Raw genomic sequence first — 23703 nt, forward strand, 5'->3', positions numbered from 1 at the left:
AAGAGTTTAGTAGGGTGAAAGGTTAGGAGAGGTCGAATTTTACGAATGTTAAAAAGGTGAAAGCAACAAGACTTGGCAGTAGGAGAAATGTGGTGAGATAGGGAGAGGCGAGGGTCAATATGAAGACCAAGGTTACGGGCATGGGGAGAGAAGGAGAGTTGGGAGGGGGCAAAGAGAATGAAAGGGGGAGGGGAGGGAGGAGGAAGAGTGTTGGCAGGGAAGAAGAGGAGTTCAGTTTTTTTAGCATTAAGAGTAAGGAAGTGAGAGGACATCCAGGATTTAATAGCAGAAAGGCAAGAAGAGAGTTTATTGTGAATGTCGGGAGAGAAGGAGGAGGAGAGGAAAAGCTGGGTATCATCAGCGTAGAAATGGTGTGAGATACCAAATGAGGAGATGATAGGAGCTAAGAAAGAAATATAGAGTGAGAAAAGAAAGGGGCAAAGGACAGAACCTAGGGGGACTCCATGGTTGAGAGGATTTGTGGGAGAGGTGGTGCCACCCCAGGAGACAGACAATTATGCCAAACCAGTTAATTATCTTGGTCACAATATCTCTGCTGGGGAGACACCTGCGTAAAGATCGTATTAAATGTGATTTTACAAGTACCTAGACCCATGGATTCTTCCTTAATTGCCAACAATTCATGATCTAACAGTTCTTTGTCGTAATTCAAAACAATTCTGTTGAAGATACTCAATTTTTTAGTTAATTATTTCAAAAGTTCCTTCTCATTTCAAAAGTTCTTCTCATTCATCAATTTCCTTTCTTGGGACCTGTAGGTTTTCAACTGCCCAGTATACTCCCCTGCCAGAACTTCTTATATTCACAGGTAACGGTTCTGCTTTCACTTCCACAATTGTCTTCTCGGATATTGTACATCTGATTGATTCCACACTTGCTCTGGGTTCCCCCCAGATTTGTATCCAATATATTCAGATCCGTTTCCATGATTTACAGTCAGTCTCTTTAACACCTCTTTCTCTGCAGCTTCAATGTTCAAAGTTGATGCGGTTGCCGAAACACCACAGGGTCCCCACTTTGCTTGGGTTAAGTCACCTGCTGTGTCATCTTCGGTCCTCTTCATGCTTACGTGGCCAAGCTTTGCTGCCCGCTTTACACTCTTGACTGTTTCCACGTCTTTCTAGCTTCTTTCGCAACTCCACTTCAGCATGACTGTCTTGCTTCAAGTCCGGGTAGGTGAAACGCTGCCTTCTCCAGTTGCCGAACGCCCAGGAGTCTTCACTTGGCTGCTGGTGTGTCTGCGGTACGTCCTGCTCGTGCAGCCTTCCTCGGTCTGCAGGCCCCTCAGCTCCGTCACACCGGTTTGTGCTTCCAAGCCTCACAGAGTGGCACGACGACTTCTCCCAAGCAGCATCATCAGCTGTAGCAGTCTCACTTTGCAGTTGCTTTTCGATATTTAAATGTCCGCGCACAGGTGCATTCTCAGAACAACCAGGACACTTCTTGAGCTTGAGCCTCAATCTATCATTCCCTTCTTACTCCTCATCCCAGTACTTGAGTCATTGTGGGAGATGAAGTTCACTGATGTAAACTGATGCACATTACTTGAGGAATTACTTGCAATGATTTCAAATGATGAGCCAGTTCTACGTGGATGACAAATCGAACTGGAAAATACAGTCTTGCAGCTTTTACCTTTTAGTTCAGGAGATGGAAGTTTGGCCTAAAGGGTTTTGGGAAAAGGTTTCTCTATTTTCCCTAAAAGGAGGTATAGATGCATGGCAATAGGCCATTAGGGTAATGGACATCAAGGGGTCTTCATGGAAGGGGTTTACCATGCCTCATCCAATGAGGTAATGACATCTCCCCGGAGGCTTTCTGCTCCAAGGTGATACTCCCTCATGCAGCCACCTCCCCCGATACAGGATCAGGTAGCGGTTGCGGCACCTAGGCCATATGGGAGGAGGTTACCGCCGAGGGATCTGCGATGACTCCATTGGATTAATCACATACCCCAACACATTAATGGAACCTATGTTTCTGTTCAACACTATGACTCCTGTCCATCTTGGACATAGCTAAAAGTCAACAGCTGTTGGCAAGGATCTGGATGAAATAGGAGCCCTAAAGGCCCCTGTTGCTCGTATCAAAATTCTTGTCTATTTTTCAGTGGAGCAATTTCCGATTGCAAGTCTTTCTAGCCTGGCTGTGCTGCACAACTTGGCACCCAAGTCGGAGAAGGAGCAGTGGTCCAGAAAACATTGGAAGTTATGGCCAGATTCTACGGCGCTTTCTGGATGGCCACCTACTGGCACCTATAATGCTTTGTTATCTTGCCAGATTGTCATTTTCTGCAGCACAGTGTGGCAAGGGAGAAATGCAAGCTATTGTGAAACAGGATTGGTATGCTCCTCATTTCCCCACTGTCGCCCAGAGTTAGTAAAATAACTGGTTGTGTGTGCCTGTACTTTGCAGTCTGCAAATCCAGGCCCGGAGGGCCCGGTTCTGAATGTGCAGATCGATTTTATGCAGCTGCACAAATGTATTACTTTCAAAGTCTCTTTGGGCATTGTATATTTGTTCACAGGGTAGGTTCAAAGGTTATCCCTGTCAAAAAAAGAGACTATTAGTTTTGCTAAAAAACTCCTCACTGATGTCATACCCAGATTGGACTTCCCATATCTCTTGGCAAATGGTTAGGAGAGATCTGTAAGGTCCGCAATATTTCTCAGCAATAATTTAACTGTGCATACCACCCCCAATCTAGCAGAATAGTGTAATGGGGCTATATATCTCATAAGTATGTCAGGAGACTGGACTCTGACAGCATGGGGCTTAGCCCTTAGTACTATTATACACGTAAAATAATATTTACAAAAATAAAATAGAGACATGGATTGTCACCTCATGAGATCCTTATGGGGCCCCCTACGTGCCTGGGTACAGCATCTCCTGTGGAAGCAAATTGTTTTAACATTCAGTTGTAGGATGAAAGTGTTCTACTGTAAACCCATTGAGAAGACTATTCAATTTCTCAATTCGCAGGTAACGGAGACACTGCCAGAACCAGTTGTTGAACCCTGCCGTTCTTTACAACTGGGGTATTTTGCAGACCTATGAATCCCCCAGAGGAAGTCTGATCCCTAACCCTTTTGTTGAGGGTGACAGCCTTATCAGGTCCTGCTAACCACCCACACTGCTGTGAAGTGTCGTGAGCATCAGAGTTGGATCCATGACTCCAGCAGCCAGCAAGACTTGCATTCATCAGGACAATATGGAATAACTGCAACAACATCTGGGTCCGATAATACTGGACACCAGACAGCTCCTCTGTGTCATAGCCCATGCACATATGCAGAAATCCTGATGACACCCGCAGCTGTGCTGCCTCTTCAAGATAATTCTGCAGAGACGGCTTTGCAGGCAGCTCCAGCAAGTTGAGGCACTGTTAGCTGAACCAACTGACAACCGTTATTGCATACTGGCATTGCCATTTCTCTTACTTCTAGCCTTATATTCAGTTTGCCAGTTTTTCAGCAACTCTTAAGAACCAATTCACTTTTTTACTCATCAGATAGTTCTCTGGTTATTAGACACCAGGCGGAGGAAATTACTATTTTCAAAAACAGGTTAAAGAGTAATGACAACATTTTTACACCACCTGATTCCGATAACAGTTTCTACCTTCGATATCTCCTACCACAAATGCAAAGTGAATGGAGGATAGTACAGTGGCAACGCTCTGGTCTTCAAAGCAAGACCACGCAGAGCAACAGAGGTTTGAATCCCGCATCCGTGCTTAGAAACTGAACACAGGTATGGTATTAGGCACGTTGTAAAAAAAAAAATTAATTAAAAGACCTAATACACACCCTTGGACAGAGTAAAAATACTTCTGCATACAATATTGCAGCACACCTGCCTTCAGAATGATATGATGTGATAGGTTATTTATAACGCGCTTAATACCCAGAGGTTTCTAAGCATTGACCCGTGGATCAAACCTCTGGTGCTCCGTGTCGTCTTGCTTCCAAGACGAGCACGTGGCCCCTGACCTAGTCTCCCGAGACAAATGTAGGGTTGCTGGTTCTGGGCTCACCTTCCACATGAACTAGGCTTCAAGGTTTCACTGTAGGTCCTATTCCTTTTAAATGGGGTGACCTGTAACAACTGTCGATTGGTTACCGGAACTAAAAAGGTCCTTTTGCCCTGCTTGTGTTATTACTCTCAGATGGGATTTTCAGGTCCTCCAAATGTTCCCCGTCCAGACAGCTTCAGATGAAATCTGCTGCAACAGATCTATCCTCTCCTGCAACAGGCCTTCTCTGCTACACTATTAATAGGATGTTTGTGCATGGGCATGAGCCATTGCAGATATTTCATACCCACAAGTCCTTGTGCATTTATAAGCAATGTTGCATTCTACTTCCACAAAGTGTTCTTATTAATCCGATACAGGAATAGCACTTATCACTAACCTATTTCATCTATAGACTCCATTCAATGCTCATGTCTAGTTACTCATGGATCGGAGTGGCTGCTACTCAGGGTATATTTTCCCTGCAATCAGATACTCCTGTAAATTGCCATCCTCGACAAGTAGAAAGTCAGCTTGGTAAATCTAACACCTATCCTTGGCATTATGCATCCCATAATATCAATAAATCACAATAAAATTCTAAAATGTTCTCCATTATTGGAAAGGGCAGAAGATGAGACAACCATACCCCTTGTACCCATTACTCATGAGCAAAAAGACTATACTCCGATGTTACTACAAACATTGACTGGCTCTATATACCAAAGTGGCTTCTAAGGGGTCTGTGCTCTCGTGGGAACGGAAAGCTGTGCATTCATTCCAAATTACAGAGAGAACCTCATTGTTATCACTCGCATTATAAAGTGTGTGGCCATACTGCACCAAGAGAACTCCTATACTGGATGGTCCCCATGGTTGAGGTCAACAAGTTAAATTGGCTCATTAGAAGCTTCTATATTACATGGGATAATGTTGGTTTTGCAGTTCTTTTGGGATTGTATTGCTTCTACCTGCTGGTTAAACGTACATTGAAATGCTTGGAGAATAAAACCATAAATGCTTTGAAAGTTCAAGAAAAATTATTACCAATGAAAACTTCAGAAGAAATACTGGGTCAAGACTTGAGAATATTTGAGCGGTTTAGTCAAGATGTCTTAAGGTGTAAGAATAGTATACGGTCTCAAGCGGGTGGCGATTGGAGGAATTGTCTTTAAAAAATGCTAGTTGAAATGGGAAGCCACGAGAATGTTAGGATATAAGGTTTAAGGATATGTAAACCAATGGGAATAGAAAATGGCAAATTACTATACTGCGTACTATGATAATACATTAACCTCTAAGCCAGCATGATTTAAGCAGAAGAATCCATCTTAAAAATATTTACGATTGCTCGCAAAAGAGGACTTCTGTTTTGCGCACACACACAGAAAAAAAAAAAACACTTGTTAGCAATTGCACAAAGCCTTGTTTAATGCAACTTTGCTCACACCATTAACAATCAGCCCAGTAGAGGCTGGCTTCACTTCAAAGTGAGCCCCAATAAGATCTGCATGTTTAATTAGAATGAGCACACGCAGCTGCACTGATATCATTTAAAAAGGTCTAGCGAGTTTTTTGGCATTGGCGGCTTGCACATGAATACGCTATGGGGATAATTGGGAAGCAAGTGTAACCTCCACTTAATGAAGTACAATAATTGTCTACACTCACAACTCTATTGTATTAAGAAGTCTATACAAAGTGAGATTGGGGGCGAGGGAGGCAGGATTAGGACTTTGAAGTAGTTGGGTTTGGTGTGCATTCTTTTGTGAGTCTCTGCAATTGAAGCTATTCAACATTTATTAAACTAATCCCGCCTAAATCAAAGGCAGAGCGACCTTTACCTTATGAAATTACACTACCTTATGTTTATGACTCCCAGTGTCAGATAGTTCGATTCACATCTGTCTGCACATACATTATTTCTTCATGGTTAATTTCAGATAAATACTGTAAATTGATCCCAAACCAGCCAGCACATGTAAATTGCACTCCGTCAATATCACCACAGTGGTCGAAATTAGGATTTGTTCACCAGGAACAAAAAGCAGCTCCTGGGTATCGGGCATAATCAGTTAGGCAGAAGTTACCCATGAGGAACCAGGAGCTAAAACGTAGCGCAAAGCAAATCAAACTTTCTGCAACATGCAAACTCAACTTTTGTCCATTTTGATTTATCCAATATTCTCTAAATGTCCCTTAAGTGAGTTCTTCATTCCCCTCTTTATACATTCACAAAAATACACAGTTAATATCGCCTAGCTAGGGTTGTATGGCACCACTTCACACAGGAGTCAAAAGTAGCTCTTGGTAGTAGTCTGCTTCAAGCTAACCGTGCTCCCCTTGGGTATAACCAGGAGCTAAAAAGCTCCCAGCTTCTGTCAATATCGAACCCTGTTAATATATAAAATGACTGCGTAATTTCTTTTTGATCTATAGCACAAGCGGTCAACGTTTTCACTGTTCACTTGCCCCAATTATACAAACACCCTGCAGCATTCGTCCCCAAAAACATGCATGCATACTGCCCTTTCTTTTTTCATTTGCTGAACAAAGCAGGGCTTTCTTAGCACTCGTTCAATGCCCAGTAAGTCAGCCGCTACACATCTTTCTGTCGCTTCACCCATGGAACTGCATGAACTTAAAAATCATTTCTCATTACACTGCTCACCAACATGGTCTCCTTTGTTGCACCCTTAACTATGGTTCTCAAGCCTGGATTCACATGCTCAAATATTCTCCATAGTCAGGCTGGGAATCCTTGGTAAAAGAAAAAGTTTCACTTTCACTCAAAAACTGCATTTCTCCTCTAAACCAATCACAGTCCTCTGGGTCATATGGCCCCCCCATCCAATGGCAGTCCTTTCCCTAATTCCCGCCTCTGGCACACATCTTCAGATTTGGTAGGGCTGTAGAGTGGCAATATGACCAAAAAGAGAAGCAGAGGGGCTGGAGGGAGGGTTCGCGTGCGACTCCATGCCAGACCCATACTGCAGAACTATAGTTACAGTTAAGTAATTTAAACCTTCTCCAGCATGGGGTCTGGCATGGATTCACATACTCATGAATAACCAATACACAGCAGTACACATTACACAGCCACATGAGGTGGTAAGTCTCAACAGAAGCAATCACCTCTTAACCCTGGAACAGACACACCTAAAGCAAACAGGTTGCGTAGCACTGCCTGGCTGAACTCCTCTGTGGAATCCCCCTCGATGCAGCAGAACCTTGTGAACATATGCAAGGACCTCCACGTCGCAGCCCTGCAGATGTCGAGCAGGGGTACACCAGAAAGGAATGCCATGGTCACAGAGATTGCTCTGGTGGAGTGGGCTCTCTGGTGGCTAGGCAGAAGATGGTTAGCCAGCCGATCACAGTGCACTATGCAGCCGGAGAGCCATCTTGAGATAGACCACTTGAACAAGGCCTTCCCCATTATTCACAGGTCCATAGTTCACAAACAATTGAGAAGTCTTCCGGAAACTCTTTGTGCGTGCCACGCAGAACTTTAAGGCACGAGAAACATCCAGCAAATGCAAGGCTCTCTCCGTCAGCGACAAAGGTTTCGGGAAGAAAACAGGTAACATCAAAGGCTTGTTGAGGTGGAATTCCAACTGAACCTTTGGCATGAAAGAGGGGTGCATAAGCAGCACCACCCTTGATTTCTGGAAAGTCAGATACGGCTGCTTGCAGGACAGGGCCTAGATCTAGATCTCACCCACTCGTCTAGCTGAAGTGATGGCCATGAAGAAAGCAGTCTTACACGACACAAACTTGAGTGGGGCATGAAGCATAGGTCCGAAAGCATGTCCCCATAAATCTTGTCAGGACTACCTTGAGTTCCCATGTGGCAATGATTGAAAAAGCCCCATGAGAAACTAATTTACGAATCTGTGGGACCACCAGGATCTTCCCAGGGATCTGGTGTAGGGTGAGATGGCTGGCAGGTGTACCTCGATGGGCACGTTAGCCAGACCAGCTGTTGTCAAGGAAAATAAATACAGAAGAATCTGTGGGGCTGTGTCCCTCAGAGGGGTAATATCCGGTGACCGACACCACGCAGAAAAACGCTTCCACTTACAGCCGTAAGACTTTAGTGTCGACGATGCCCTAGCGTTGGCGAGAACCTCCCTGCAGTCCGCTGTCAGCTCGTAACCCCCAAACTCTAAGGCTGCAGGAGCCATGCTTTCAGGTCCAGGGATCCTGGGTCATGATGAAGGATTGTGCCTCCCTCTCTGGTGAGCAGATCCTGAAGTACTGCCAACTTGACTGGAGGCAATACTGACAGGCTGAGAAGGTTTGAATAGCAAATCTGCCTCGGCCACGCCGGGGCGATGAGGATCATCCAGCACTGACAGGGAGTTTGTTGTTCACACATAGCAGGAGAGGAACAGGGGAAAGGCGTACAGAAACAGACCCTCCCACAGGAAGGAGAACGCATCTAGCCCCCCCTCATCCCCCATCCCAAGATCCTCGGTTGGTGGAATCTGCTGCCATTTGTAGTTCGCCGCTGTGGCAAAAAGATCAATTGGTGGTCTGCCCCATTTCACAGACGGTCCACCTGATCCTGACGAAGTTCCCAATCGTGGCAGGAGCGCAGTTCCCTGCTGAGGGTGTCTGAAATTATGTTCTTGATGCTTTCCAGGTGGAGCGGACAAGGAACATTCCCTGTCCGATGGCCCAGTGCCACAATCCCAGAGCTTCCTTGGAGTGTGTTGGGGGGGGGGTGTGGGGGGGGGGGAATGGTTGTAGGTCATTTGGTTGAAAACCAAATGATCGAATGCCATTTGATCGAGTTAAATGGTCGAAAAAAATGGTCGATTATTTTTAATTTTTTTTAATGGGGTGGGTTCGCCGCCAATCCCCCTTTTTCTATATTAATTTTTTTTTTAACCAAACAAAACTCAAAAAATACATAAAAAAATTCGACCTTTTTTTCGACTATTTGACTTTCGATCAAATGGTCATTCCATCTTTTATTTTCCACCATTTGAACGGACACCGGGGGTAATCACATGTCCCCTTGCTTCCTGATGTAGAACATGGGCAAGGTGGTGAGGACCTTCACAGACACCACAACCATCAGAGACAGTATGAAAGACTTGAGGGACCAGAACACTTCCTGTAGCTACAGGATGTTGATGTGCAGATCCTTCTCTTCCGGAAGCCACAGACCTCTGGCATGTAGGCGTCTGGTGTGAGCCCACCAACCTCCACAGAGGCGCCCGTGGTGACCGTCTCCTGGTATGGCAGGGTTTGAAATCCCATCCCCTGGGCGATGCGGGAGCACACCCCCACCACCCTATAGCCCGCCGGAGCTCCTCACTGAGTGGGGTAGGAGGGAGTGACGGGGGGGAATCTTGTCCGCAAAACTCCTGAACACTTGTATCCAACATGCATCCAAGAATTCCTTTAGGGGTCGCATCTGAAAGACAACATCATGCCCAACAACGACTTGATGGCCCGAACCGTGGCCGTCTTCGCTGACACAGTCGCTGCACTTTCACTTGAATGGCTGCTAGCCTTTCCTCGAGAGGGACGCCAGGCAGGCCACTTTGTCGAGTCTGGCACCGAGGAACAGCACGTTCTGCAATGGTGATAAGCAGAACCTCCGATAGTTCACAGAGACCCCAGCTCAGTCAGTTACCGGACGGTCTCCTTCATGTGCTCGTTGGCCAGTTCCCGGGATCGGCCGCGTATCAGCCAATCGTCCAGGTACGGGTATGTCCTGCATATGCAGGAGGTCTGCCACCGAGGCCAGGCATTTTGTGAACACTCTTGGGGCAGACTAAGCCTCAAGGTAGGGCCTTGAACTGGTAGTGTTGGCCTTGTACCACGAACCATAGAACTGTTGATGTTTCCTGTGGATGTAGACGTGGAAGTACACATCCTCTAGATCCGACGAGGTCAAGAAATCACCTTCCTCAAGTTGGCCAAGCACGTGCTGACACAGGACCACCCTGAATTTTGGGACTTCAGGTACTTGTTGAGAAGGCTTAGATCTAGGATGGGTCTCCAACCCCAAGTCTTCTTTCTGACTAGAAAGTCTCTGAATAGACTCCAGAGCCCCAGAGCTGCTGGCAAAGGAGCTCCATCGCCCCTTTCCGTAACATTGCCCGCACTTCTTCTAGGAGTTGAAGGATGTGTTGCTCCCGATGGGTAACCAGTGGAATACGAGGGCACCTGCGTTAGAACTCCAAGGTGTATCCCTGGGTGAGAGCGTCAAGCCGCCATCCGTCGGTGGTTATCTCCTTCCACTCGCTGACAAACCCCGTCAGCCGGCCTCCCACTGAGGTGTACAAGTGGGGGCCTGACAACTTGGTCGGTTCAGGCTTGCTTGGGCACCGGAATCCTGCCGGCGACGGCAACCCTGCTAGCGACCCCTGTAGGCTTCCTGCGTGGAGTATCGGGGAGGTTGTCTGTATGACGTGGAGTATCCCTTGGATGATCGATTTCCCGCTGGAGGAATGAAAAGACAACGATCGATGCTGCAGCAAAGTGCCAAGGGAAGGCACAGTCTCCGTGTCTCTTTATGGCTTGAAGGGATTTGTTGACTGCTTACCCAAACAGATTTTCCATGTCGAGCGGCATGTCCAGCACCTTTGCATGAACGTCTTGGCCAAAGTTAATGGCCTTCAACCATCTCTGCCGTCAAAGGCAAACGCAGTTTTCCCATCTGCCCAAGTCAGCGATGTCTAGTGCCACCGTAATGGCATGGTTCGACGTTGCCTCCCCTTCCTGGAAGAGGGCAAGAGCCTTGTTTTCTTGTCAGGAAGGAATTCCATGATAGGGCCCAGCTTGTACCAAAGCTCCCGGTCATATTGGGACAAGATAGCCAAAGCATTAGCTGCTTTGATCGTGGATGCAGCCGTGTAGATGACTCTCTTCCCCATCTTCTTCCACTAGTTGTCAGGAGGGACTGATGATGGGAATGCCGGGTTGGCTGAGGGTTTTCTTGCGGTGGCCAGCACTACCGAGTCCAGCAACAGCTGTGTCCTCAAACACTTGGGTGCGAGTCCGCTACACTATTTCTTCTCCAACCTGTCCCGTTTGGTTGGAGCCGTGCAGTTCTGCATGAGGGCCAGGCCTTCCTCCCAAATGTCATCCAAAAAGGGTACAGCCATGATAGTCTTTCTCTTGGACTCCCGTTGCTTATATAGGAAGACCTCCTTTTTGGATTCCTCTGGCACCAGCTGGAGCGGCTCGGAGGCCTTGGAGATTGAGTGGAATGATCCCACCTCTGGTGGAGAGACTATGAGGGGTGTCCAGGAGCGGCGATTCGCTGTTTGCTGTGACAAAGTCCACATCCTCATCAGTTTCCGGGGCCTGCTTGTGTGTGTCTCCAGGTCCACTAGTGGAGTCGGGTCAAGGACATTGTGGAGGAGGCTGATGTGGCAGCGTCGGGGAACACTTCCTCTTCTTGTGTGGAGGCTGGTCAGTGGACTGCCGAACAGGTGCCGCTGCTGGAGGAAATCTCTGCTAGATCTCCGTCACTAGGGTGTTGAGAGTGGGCAGGAAGTCCATGTATATGTCCCTCGGCTGAGAGGCAATGATGGAACGCTAGGCCCTGTGCCAGCATCCTCCTCGTGGACTGTATGGCCGGTTGCTTGGTTGTCGTCGTCCGTGGAGATGTCCATTGGCTGAACGTAAACATTGGAGGGCTGTTTTGGGACCTCCTCGACCCCCCCTCTACCTCCTGAGGGCCGTGAACCGGGACCAGAACCAGTGCCCCTCCCCCCTGGGGTGCCTGCAGCCTTCGCTACTGCCTCGGTAGCCGTGTTGCGCCTGAGAGGCAGGGACACACTGTGCTGTATGGACCACCCTCGCCGGGTTGGTACGTATCGCTGCAGCAGTCGCCCCAGAGGATGTCGACGAAGCAGTCAACAGCTTCGGCTGTGCCTGATGAGCCTGTGAGGCCGCCATCTCTTCCTCTGGCCTTTGTTTCTCAGATTTCTCCCGTAATTTGGCCAGGTGGAGGACTTCCTCTATGAGGAGGAACCTGATGGCAGGCTGGCTAAGGAGGGGGACCGTGACAGCGATCATGGTCTATCTGCCCTGAGACCCGCATCAGCGGCGAGCCAGGTGGAATCAGCCTTGCGGTTCTTGGCCTCATCTTGGACCCCCACGGATGGGGCATCCCCAAAGGACTTCAAACTCCTCCCAGAGGGAGGCCACTCCTCGGACCGACCGGTCCTTGATGAGGCATGACCCTGCTCCAGAGCACGGGTCAGAGGCCTTGCTCAACTTGAGCCGTGCTGCCAGCCTACTATACCCGTCTTTCTTGGTCTTCTTCAAGAAGCCCATGCATATCTCGCAGCCATCCTCGTTGTGGTCCGGGTGCAGGCAGTATAGACACTTTAGATGTTTGTCCTCCACAAAGACTTTCCTTAGCCCACATTGGGTGCAGGGCCTGCAAACCACAAGAAAACCCTCAGCCAACCCAGCATCCCCATCATCAGTCCCTCCGGACAACTAGGGGAAGAAGATGGCTGCCAGAGGCGGGGCTTAAGGAGAGAAGTAAAGTAAAACTTCTTTCTTTTACCGAGGATTCCCAGCCAGACGGGGAATATTCATGAGCATGTGAATCCATACCAGACCCCACGTGTCAAGGAGTTCGCCCCTTCTCACCTGGGTCCGGTGTTTGCCGGTGTCTTCGATCGCTGCCTTCTTGCGAACGCTCCAGGTCTTGAACAGCGCTGCTCGAGTTTCGTCTGGTTCCAGGTTGCGTTTAGTTCTGGGATCGCGGAGTCCAGGAATCCGGGAGACTGGGAAAGGCTAGAAATGCTCAGAACCAGGAAGGGGGAAAGGGAGAGGAGTGGGAATTGCACTGGGACAAAGGAAACAATACCGCGAGCTACGAACACACGTCTGGGCTACTCTGCAATAGCATTGAGACGCGCGGAGGCGCGGAAGACGTGGTCTATAAATAGATCACGCCGCGTTCAGCGCATGGAGCGAGCAAGGGCTTCAGCTCTGGACGGCCATGTTGAAGAAGTACGGAATGTAAGCCCCGTTGTTACAAGGACCAGGAAGTCCAAAAGGGGCGTGATCTGAAGTTCATGACACCATGTCGGAGAAGATGCATTAACATTCACTTCTTCTGTTCCACCTTCATAAAATTTGACATGAACTCCATTCATCCTGCTACAGCCAGCACATGCATAAAGTGAGATCTTTTACTAACCAGAGCCAATCAGGAATTCTGTTTACTCTGGTTCCACTCAGTTTCCTCTACTGTCTGCCACCCCTGTTGCAGCACCTGTAAAGCCTCCAGTGGCCAAGCACAACTGTCATAAGTCTCCACCGTTTCATCTGTCCAATCACTTTCAAAGTAGAAAAAACTAACTCGAGTCAACCTCGGCTGTTTCGGCAGCTCCTTGCAATTAGAGTCCAGTCTGGGCCTCCTTTGAAATACCATGAATACAATTGTTTGGAAGGGATTTTGAATACTGAGGCAGGGTTTTTCTAGTCGGATCACTTTTTGCCACCGTAGTATTCGAAATGGGGAACCTAATGTGCAACCATTTTGCTCCAGATACCTCCTCACACATTTTACACTCAGTTTGTGCAGGCACCAAACCAGATCACAGCAATGGTACCTAGGACAATTACAACATACCCCTTACTAGACTTATTTGGAATGTGGGGTTACTCAAGAAAACTAGAAAGTAGTATTCAATGGTTTCATACTTTGAGGTGGATAGTATCCAGATTTTTCAAGATCAGATGTGTACAGGAGCTCCCTCTTTTGCCTGGATGTCATAAGGCCAAATACATTTTCTATGACCCAACACATTGGTTTTCTTGGATCAACAACCCAAAGGTGGATTCAGTTCGCCAGTGTATGCTTTTTCCTGAATCTTTCTAGCAGATTTAATCCTAGAAGCAAGTGCAATCTTAGTTTTGGGTCACTTTGATAATGCGCCAACCACTTTGTCGCTCAAGTAATCAGCAATGTCTAAAGTTTGCAGTTTGCCGTTTCATTGAGGGATACTACAGGTAAAAAAGTTCAGTCATATCAAACAGATTTAAACATGTGCATTTTGATTTTACATCTGAAGTTCTCTACTTCTCACTCCAGTTTATCTTTTGAATTATTTTCTTGATGAAGATCTTTATTTCAATTAAGGAATAGTCAACATACATTTCTTTAGACAAGTGTTCATAGCAATATTCAGGAAACAAAATATTTTTCCGAGAAGGTAGAAGAACATTTGTTGCAGTACAAAGCTAATTGTAAACAGTGGAATACCAATGAAAAGCATTATCAAAGCATTTGACCTATTATGATCTCATTCACAGCTAATCATGTTTTAAATTTGCATTTCGTAGAAGCAGCTGCTGTGCACCCGCACCACAAATATTTGTAATTACTATTGATGTTTCAAAAAGTAAGTCAAAACAGAGAAAAGGACAGAGGAAAAAATAAGTGTACCACTCTTTAGTAGAAATTTAATGCATCATACCTTGAAACGTGTTTAAAGGCATCCACTATAACTGGTGCAAAATCTTTTGTAAACTCCGGTCCTTTCCTTTTGCTGTTTTGAATGACATCATTGGCTAAATATAGGAATGTTAACTTCCTACTTGGTTTAGCTAAAAAGAAAATAGGGATGGGAAGAGGAAAATAAATGAAACGTAAGAATACAAATATACATGCAACAATGGACCAAATCTCACAAAACAGTGGAAGTTGACACTAATGAGAAAACGGGCGTGCTATAAGGCACCAATGTATAGATAGAATCAATAATCAACAAAGCATCGAGGAGGGCCGGCAGGGCTGGTGAGGACAAGGACACCATTTATTTTAAAAATCACTTAGTGTTAACATAGTTCCTTCATCACATGTGCACAATTTAAATGCAATGACCTTAGGTTAAAAATCGATTAAAGAAATACATATTCTAGCAAAAACTGGTTGTGTTATATGATGGGAAGAGGGTCACTTTACTGCAGAAATATTTCTGCAGTAAAGGATTTTAGACACAGATTAAAATAAAGTGGTGGTCATGAGGGTCCCTCCCGTGCAACAGAGGTGGCAACAGAGTGGAAAAAGGGGCAGCAGAATGCTCTGGGGGGTCCTGGAGAAAAGCATTGTTGACAATATGCTGGATGTAGTTGGACATGTGCACAAAAGGTGCCCCCGTTGATGAAGCATTACTGGTCATGAACAGTGTTGCTGTATGATGCAGTGAGATACCTATTGGGTTCCAAAAGAGTGTCCAGAGATGGAAAGCGTGGAAGCTATTCTACTCTAGGTCCATGGTGGGAAGGGCGATTAGGTGGAACGCATGCCGCAGGATCTTTGAGGTTCATAGTCTGGTGTGTAACATGGACCATGTTGCTGCATACAGCTTGTATAAAAAAAAAGTTACTCACCGCACTGGAAAACCTGCAAAAGTGAATGTGCCCAAGCCTTGGCAATATACACTGTCGTATAACATAGGTTGTGCATGATAGTGACCGAATTGACAACCTTTTCTATTCTGTCGGAGATGCTTTGTTGCAGACTATACAAGCTAATGCTAAACATCATTAGAAAGCTGACTCGCTGTGTGGGTGCTGGGATAGACAGTCTATATTGAGAATGTCTGGCACTATTAATGATGATCTGCAAAGTGGCAAGGACGGTGGCCTGTGCACAATAACACAGCAATAAAGAAAACGTTATTAATCTAGGCTGAAAGTTAAACAGAGGAACATCAAGTTAGAAATACATCGACTGTCTCTGCAGAGCGCTGATACCAAACAAGGTAGATTCAATCAGGCAGGGTGGGGGCAAGGTGGTAAAAGACCCACAGTATAGCGCCGATGGTTCACTAGGGTCCTGGTACACATTAGTTGAAAGATTAAAACGTCACAATTGGCAGTTACCTGCTATGTTGAGAATATGGGAAAGGAAAACTTGCCAACTTTACTGCTGCACTGATTGCATTCTGTCCAGTCACAAGTATTGCTCGTCACAAAGAGATTGCCTTCCATGTCCTAGGCATGTCATTCGGCTATGATAGAACGAGGACAGAAGACCCTTGGCAATGAAGTGGTTGACGATTTCCTGAAGCAACTATGCTTCAGCATAGTCTCTGTCCAAAGAAGGAAGCCCTGTTATTTACACTTTCATGAAAAAAAGGTGCGTCAGGCAGTGCATGGTGGCAAAGCAAGAAGGCAATACTGCTTGTCTTATAGAACATAAGAACCCACTCATTGCAAAACAGGCTAGACACTGCCCTCATCCTAAATTGGCAAGCAACCAGAAGCCGGTTCAGTATATGGGGTGCTGGGATGCTACGGTTTCTAAAGTCAATCCGTGGTGTTTTGAAAATGTTAGAATGTGCCTAGGTTCAAGCCATAGGCATTACCAAGATTGGCAAGTATAAATGTCATGCCCACTCGCACTCTTAAGGAAGAGGAAAAAGGAAAGGTGTGCTCACTATTTTAGAGATAAAATGATGCTTTGACATTATTAGTTTGGGAAGGAAGGGAGAAATCTGAAATTGAATTGGAAAGTGGCTTCATGGGGGAAAAGAGGCAAGCATAGACTGGTTTGAACTGTGTTTCCACAGGATTAGCCGTCCCATTTGTGGACGTTTACCTTTAAGTGGTTGAAAATCATTAGCTATACACTAACTGGGCACCTCCATACAGAATTGGTAGTACTATGATCAGGTTGTTCTGGCAGTCATCTGTATGATTAGTACAGGTTATTCACCATAGAGAATCTTGAAAGTAAATCCGTTTCTTTCCTTGTCTCGTGGGATAGCCGTACCATCTGTACTGAGAGCAGCAATTTCTAACAAAGCACACCAAAAAAGAAAGCTTTTGCCCAGGTACAACTCAACCTGCTTGCACATGCTCCTCAATCCCCTTACTCCTAAACAGGTTTTAATAACTCATGACCCCTCTCACCACAAATGCCTTCAAACAAGAGAATGTGGGGTGGGGAATGATGGTTATGTCATATTACAGGAAGCAATGCTTGCAGGAAGGATGGAGCCTTGCCAATGCCGGAGCTCTACAGATGGCATCAAGATGCACCCATCACTGATCTGCCACTGGCCACTTTTGGTCTCAGACGGTGCATGACATGCATCCAGAGAAAGCACAAGCGGAAATTATCTGAACTTCACTTGTTTGTAGGATGCAATAGATTACCCTACTGGAAACCAGAGCTTTGGAAGCCTGCTTCGCTTGAAATTATCAGCTACAACGTCACAAAGACAAGATGGTCCCACCAAGCTGCAGGTTCGATCAATGGAGTGTATCAGAGTTCATTTAGAGTTCTTGATTGATGGGAAAACTTAGTGAAAATCATGAAAAGCTCTCAAGCAAGCAACGCCTGGAGCTCATTCGCCAATCCTGTGATGTGATGGAAAACAGGTTTCCACTGAGGGGTGTGCACTCTCAAGGAACGAACCATAGTCTCAGATCCTGTGCAATAAAGAAGCAGTTCACAGAAGAGACATGTTAATAGTACAGCAAAGTGACACAAGACCATTGTATTCTGCAAGGAGCATTCAGCTTCCTCATTCCAGTAAAACTATGGCAGCAAAGAAGGGCCTACAGGTCACCACATGAATGGTTGTGCAGGTTAGGGGCAAAGCATAATAGCCTTGAGCAAGGCTGTAGGTTACACTCTCAGGCCCAAAACCAGTGGTATAATTGGAGCTATTTGATCCTGTTCATAAGTGTTGTAAACTGCTTGTGGCAGTTCACCGGGCCTTAAAAAGGTTATCCAGTAAGCCCAGATGTCCAAAGACCAGCTTTATAGCCATCAGGCTGAGCAACTGAGACACGGGTGCAGTATAAGATACATTTCGACTTTTTATTCCAGCAATCTCTCCAGAAGAAGAAAGGGTTGTGCTTCTGACTGCAGGTCCATATACCAGATCCTGTTATGCCAGTTGTGAAAGACTAGCTGTAGCCACAATCATGTATACAACCTGAACTGGAGGAGAAACATCTGGAACCAATACAACATAAAAGCACCACTTGCAGAGAGGGGCTGTTGGCCATCCACGGTGCAGTGACTGCATTTTAATTTCACCAAGTCAAAAAACAAATTGATTCTGGGGAAATCAACATCCCCCAAGAACTGGTCCCACCATGAGATCACGGAAATCCCAACTTGTGCAGAATGATAAGCCACTCTGCTTAGACTATCCTCTTTCCAACAGCCCACAGAATCAAAGTGTGTTGCTGAGATGTAACCCCTTCGGAAATCACCGAGTTGCACAGACCGAGTGTACACAATGGAGTGTTTGCCCCCTTGAGAGATTGCATACAACATTGCAGTAGCATTGTATCTGTACTCCAGAACACTCTTGCTTTCAAAAGATAGCAGGGATATTTTAATTACCAAAGAGAAAGCAAGGACGTATTCTCTTGATAATTGTACCACCTCAAGAAACTTGCATAGTGGAATATCACTTCAGTGTTTGTGTACCAAACGCGAATTAAGATTGAGAATCTGTGAGCATCTATATGCAATAAGAACTCAGAATCCCCATTATCCCATGAAACAGAATTGGCTCAATGACCATAATGGAGAGGATGTGATGAGTAGATGTTTCACTGTGATAAGATTTGAGTGGATGCAACAACAGAGAATGGATTATGAGAAGAAAGGGAGCAAGATACATCTTTGAATTTAAAGCAATCAGAGATAGACTTAACAAGGATGCTGAGCTCAATGTTTGTCTACATTGAGTCACAACAACCGTTTCAATCTCTATAGTCAACGCAACGTGAATCACTGATGTACTCGGTTATTTATCATGATTATGGCAACAGAGCATTGGCCAGTTTCCCAAACAACCGGTATCTGATATATAGGACTTTACTGAGAACGTGACAGGGTACTACTTATATGACTTTGTTCGGGTGTGCCCTAGGAGGTCAACCTGTATACTAGATTCAGATAAAAGATGATTTTTGGATGCTCCATTATTATACTACGTACGTTTTATACATTCTTTGTGAACGTACCTTAGCGCAATTGCTTGGTGCGTCCATAATGATAGAATGAATACCTTTTTTAGTACGAGTGCCATGATTTAAATGATTAGTTGCTGCCAAACTGCAACTCAATTCATGTTTGATTATATATTGCGACCCAGTTCATTGGCGCATTCCTTAACAGCAGTGCTTCAATCACCAACCATATGCTGAGTTGCACGCCATTTCTAACATGAACACATTTTATATTATTTAACCAAGGTGGTTTCCAAAGACAACCTCTATTTCAACATCACCACCACAACTCTAACGACAATTTGAATCTAGTTTTTTGCTTACAGCAGTTTTCATAGATTTCCAGTGAACAGAACAAACATTATTTAGAGCAGTATTTATCAAGTACTAATCAATGGCCTTTTTCATTGACATATGCCCTATGGTGCAAGTACTCCTATCTAGTTCAATTATGGTATTTAAATATTTAAGTCCTTATGTTTATATCAGGTTTACCATGCTCCAACGTGAGCATCTTAGTTCTATAACAGAATGGTGCTTCTCTCAGACTGACGTCCAGCTTTGGAGACCAGCAAGTTTGCGCGCTTGAGGAGCTCCCAGTATAGTCAGGGATATGGTAGTTTCCCAGCATCATCAGGGATATGGTAGTTGGAATAGATCAACTAATGTGACTGGTGCAATCATTTTGACAGTCCCCACAGGTTTGTTTTTTCCAAGCACAATAGTCCCGGCGTTATAAGGCACTTGGGTTGAAATGGAGCTTGCTGAATATCTCTTCGGTTTATGGGTCTCCCAAGAGTGCTATGCGGGACCACACAAGCTTTTTGTATTCATCATGAAATCGAGTGGTTTGGGAAGTTATCACGCAGACGGGTGAATTTAACTGTCAGCAGTTTCAGTACGTTTCTTATTCAGGTACAACGTCCTTTCATCGCCTGTATTTTCATCCCCTGGCATTTTAACATGCATATTACAACGAATATGCTCATCAATTTTTTTTAGGGGCGGTGGGAAAGTTCAGATAAGGCTTTGGTTGGGTAGGCAACAGCCAAAACTAAGCGTGGGAGGAGGATTTGGGGGGGCTGGGGGAGGGGGGACACCCCCACCCCAAAATAAAAAAAAAAGAAAATTAGCATTTTCGTCAGAATGTACACATTAAAATGACAGGGGGCGAAATTGCAGGCGATGAAATGACATGGAACCCTTATTCAAGTAACCTCGGCAACTTAATGGCTTATTCGTTTTCTCTGACAAACAACTTTTCACATTGTGGCTTTCTTAGATGACCAATATCCCAACAAGGAGCTTAAACAGTAGAATGCGACTAGTCTGATTGAATTTGGTTAGCACTTGGAATTCATGAGCTTGTACATTGATATGGGAACACAATAATAAAGCGGCCTATTTGTCTCTTCTTTCATTGATTGATTTGACAGTGGCCGTATTTGCCTATCAGTCGCAGCTCAAGCCCTTTAGTTTGGGGAGCTATACCACTAGTAAACCCCCAAGTTTTTACACTCTGTATGGGGACCTTTATCACACGAACATTTGCAAGATCCTTGGAATTGGCACATCAGCACCAAGCATTAGAGGTTACTCCAACTGAATATGCAATCACAGGTTGACATCTGTCATGGGTGGCGCTCTGGCACAGCACATTCACACGGTTTCTGTTCACGTGCAGTACACCGTAGTAACTTTCGAACAGTACGATTTCAAGAAGACTTTTCTTAAAGCACGATTGTCATTTACCATGTCTAAACATCAAATTTGTTTCTCTTAGTTGGTTGTCCTTCTCTTTTGGCTTCATCATATATTTAATTTCACACTTTTTGAAATGTGTTTTTTTCTCATGAATTTCAATGCATTTCATTTTTGACCTCGATGGTTCTAGCTTTATGTTGGTCACATTGTATACTAGCATCACTTGAATATTAATGCATGATGGAAATGATGTTGACTATTTGAAGTTTAAAGAGCTATGAAGAAGAGCTCATCGCTCGAAAAACCTGTCGGCTCACAGAAGTTTAGTTATCTGCAATAAAGAGATTGCAGTAAATCAACAAAAAGATATTTTTCTTCATATCAACATTGATCCACACAAACAACTTCTCATACAATGGGTGGAGTACACTGGGAAAAAAGATAGGCTGTACAAGTCAATTATTTCATTATATGGGATGCTAGGAAAGCGTTCCACATTTTGGGTTTTATGCAATATTCTTTTCAGAGAATTCCAGCATCTAAGCGCATTGATTAGGTTTGGTTTCCCTACTTTAGTCAGTTCCAAATATATATGACTACTTAATACATTATTAACAATGTTATATTATATGTATATGATATATTACTCACTGTTATCGTATTTCTGGTGCTTGCATCTGCTTAGATTCACATGCTGTGCATAGCCCAACAGTATTACAAGATTTGTTTTGAAACTTGAAAACAGATGTCGACAGGGGAGGTTAGTAATACTATCCCCAGTATGGCGTGTACTGTGCCCATGATGGTCCTTCACACGTCCAGGTCCATCATATTGTTTCTGACATGAGGTTGCATGAAGTGTAGCGTGACATGAGGTTGCATGAAGTGTAGCGTGAATACAGATGTGATAAAGCAGAAACAGTGATAACCCAGAAACATCTATGCACCTTCTACTCCTTAAGGGGAGGAAGCATGTGACTAAGCAGATACAAGCACCAGAAATACGATTACCACGAGTAATGTATCTGTTCTGGTGCTTGTGGATCTGCTTAGATTAAATGCTCTGCATAGATTTGCGAGCAGTATCTGGAGAAGGAGGTGACAGCGGCAAAGATGTTTTAGGACCGCTTGCCCCACCTATGAATCTGCTTTAGAGTTTGTCAATGCAACAATGCTGTGTGAACGTATGGATGGAACTCCATGTAGCAGCTTTGCAAATGGCATCCATAGGGACATTTGCAATGAAAGCTAAAGTAGCTCCTATACCTCTGGTAGCGAAGGTTAAGGCTTTCTTGGATAGGGAATAGGAGAGCTGTATACACTGGACTATCTATCTGGAAATGGCGTTCTTTAATAGCTGATCGACCTTCTCTTCCAGTTGCTGTGGAAACAGAGTTGGTTCGTTTTCCTTAGAGGTTTAGTTTTGTTCATATAGTACAAGACTGCCCTCCGTACATCAAGTGTATGGAGGCTTCTTTCTGCTGAGTTAGATGGATTTTGAAAGAAGGTAGGAAGTTCTATGGATTGATTAACATGGAACTTTGAGATGAACTTAGGTAAGGATCTAGGTTGTTCTAAGGACCTTGTGTCCTTAGGGTGAAGAAAGGGTCTTGTACAGACAAAGCCTGTAGCTCACGGACTCATTTTATAGAGATGATAGCTACTAGGAATGCAGTCTTCCAAGTCAGATATTTTAGGCTGGCCTTGTGCATAGGCTCGAAGGGTGGACCCATAAGCTTGGAGAGCACAAGGTTGAGACCCCAACCCAGGGCAAGGTTGGACATTGGGGGTATAGGCTCTTTACCCCTTCCATGAATGCCTTAATGAAAGGAACTTTCCACCTGTGAAGTGGTGTAAGCTGATAGGGCAGCCAGATGCACTTTGATGGAGTGGAATACCAGGTTGGAGTCTAGTAGGTAAAGCATGTATTGTAGAATGTTAGCTGGGGGACATTCTGTTAGGTTCAGTTTGTGACGTGCACCATATCACAAATCACTTCCACTTATTGAAATAGCAGTGTCTGGATTTGGGTTTTCATGCCTCTTAGGATATCCATACACCTTTGTGGAAGATTCAGGAGGCCAAGTTCTAGGACTTCAGGAGCCAGGCTGCCAGGTTCATAGACTGAGCACGTGGGTGGAGGGATGCTCCCTTGTGTTATGTTAGCATGCTGTAAGGGAACAGGAGCTTGATTGGGTCACACATTGCCAGTTTGAGCAGAAGTGAAAGCCAAGGTTGTTTCGCCCACATAGGAGCAACTGTCATGATGCCTACCCCCGGGCATCCGGATCAAGCCCATCAGCCCCGGGAGCAGGCATCCAGACATTTACAAAAAAAAACCAGCAGCCCCAGCTAGGGGCTGTGTGGGTTCAGTCCTGGCGCCGTAGACACCAGGCTCATAATAAAAATCAGTCCTGGCGCCATAGGCGCCAGGCTCATAGACATTACTTACCTCATGCAGACCATGCTGCAAATAAATCCAAGCCAACGTGAAGCCTGGATGGGACTATTTTACTACAGGGACTATTTTTTACTCGGGTGTGGTCCTGGGGAACTTCTTTTCTGGGACTACTTTGGAGGCTATTTAAACCACGCCCGAACAGCAGCACATGCTTCGTGTTATTCTGCATCCAGCAGCGTGACTCTCACCGTGCCTGCAGCCAGCATCCAGTCTTCTGCCACGACCGCTTGCCTGCAGCCAGCATCCAGTCTTCTGCCACGACCGCCTCGAATTCCGGAGCTTCTAGAATAAAGAGGAAGAAAAGGACAAGGTTAGAAAACAAACTTATTTCAAATTCCTCACTTGATTCCGGATCCATTTCATCTCCCGACCTGGAAAGTACATCAGTCCTGCACACGTCGCTTCGCCAGCCCCAGCACAGCACCATACTCACCAGTTCTCACAGCATCTTTCGATCCGGCACTGTCTCCATCATTTCTTCGCCGTACTGCGGCACCTAGGGGCACAAGAACAACAAGGTGAG

The 23703-nt window shown here is 45.4% G+C and overlaps 1 protein-coding gene across 4 annotated transcripts in view; it reads right to left on the reverse strand.

Moving 5' to 3' along the window:
- The window catches only part of RPRD1A (regulation of nuclear pre-mRNA domain containing 1A), an 897566-nt gene that overhangs the window by 759552 nt on the left and 114311 nt on the right, over positions 1-23703 (reverse strand). For all 4 annotated transcript variants that reach the window (XM_069620527.1, XM_069620526.1, XM_069620529.1 and 1 more), the window contains one exon: positions 14509-14638. In XM_069620527.1, coding sequence (XP_069476628.1) covers positions 14509-14638 — 130 coding nt within the window. The remainder of the gene's footprint in view (positions 1-14508; positions 14639-23703) is intronic.

Source organism: Ambystoma mexicanum, chromosome 5q, assembly GCF_040938575.1.
Source record: "Ambystoma mexicanum isolate Mex_15411 chromosome 5q, UKY_AmexF1_1, whole genome shotgun sequence".
Taxonomy (NCBI): domain Eukaryota; kingdom Metazoa; phylum Chordata; class Amphibia; order Caudata; family Ambystomatidae; genus Ambystoma; species Ambystoma mexicanum.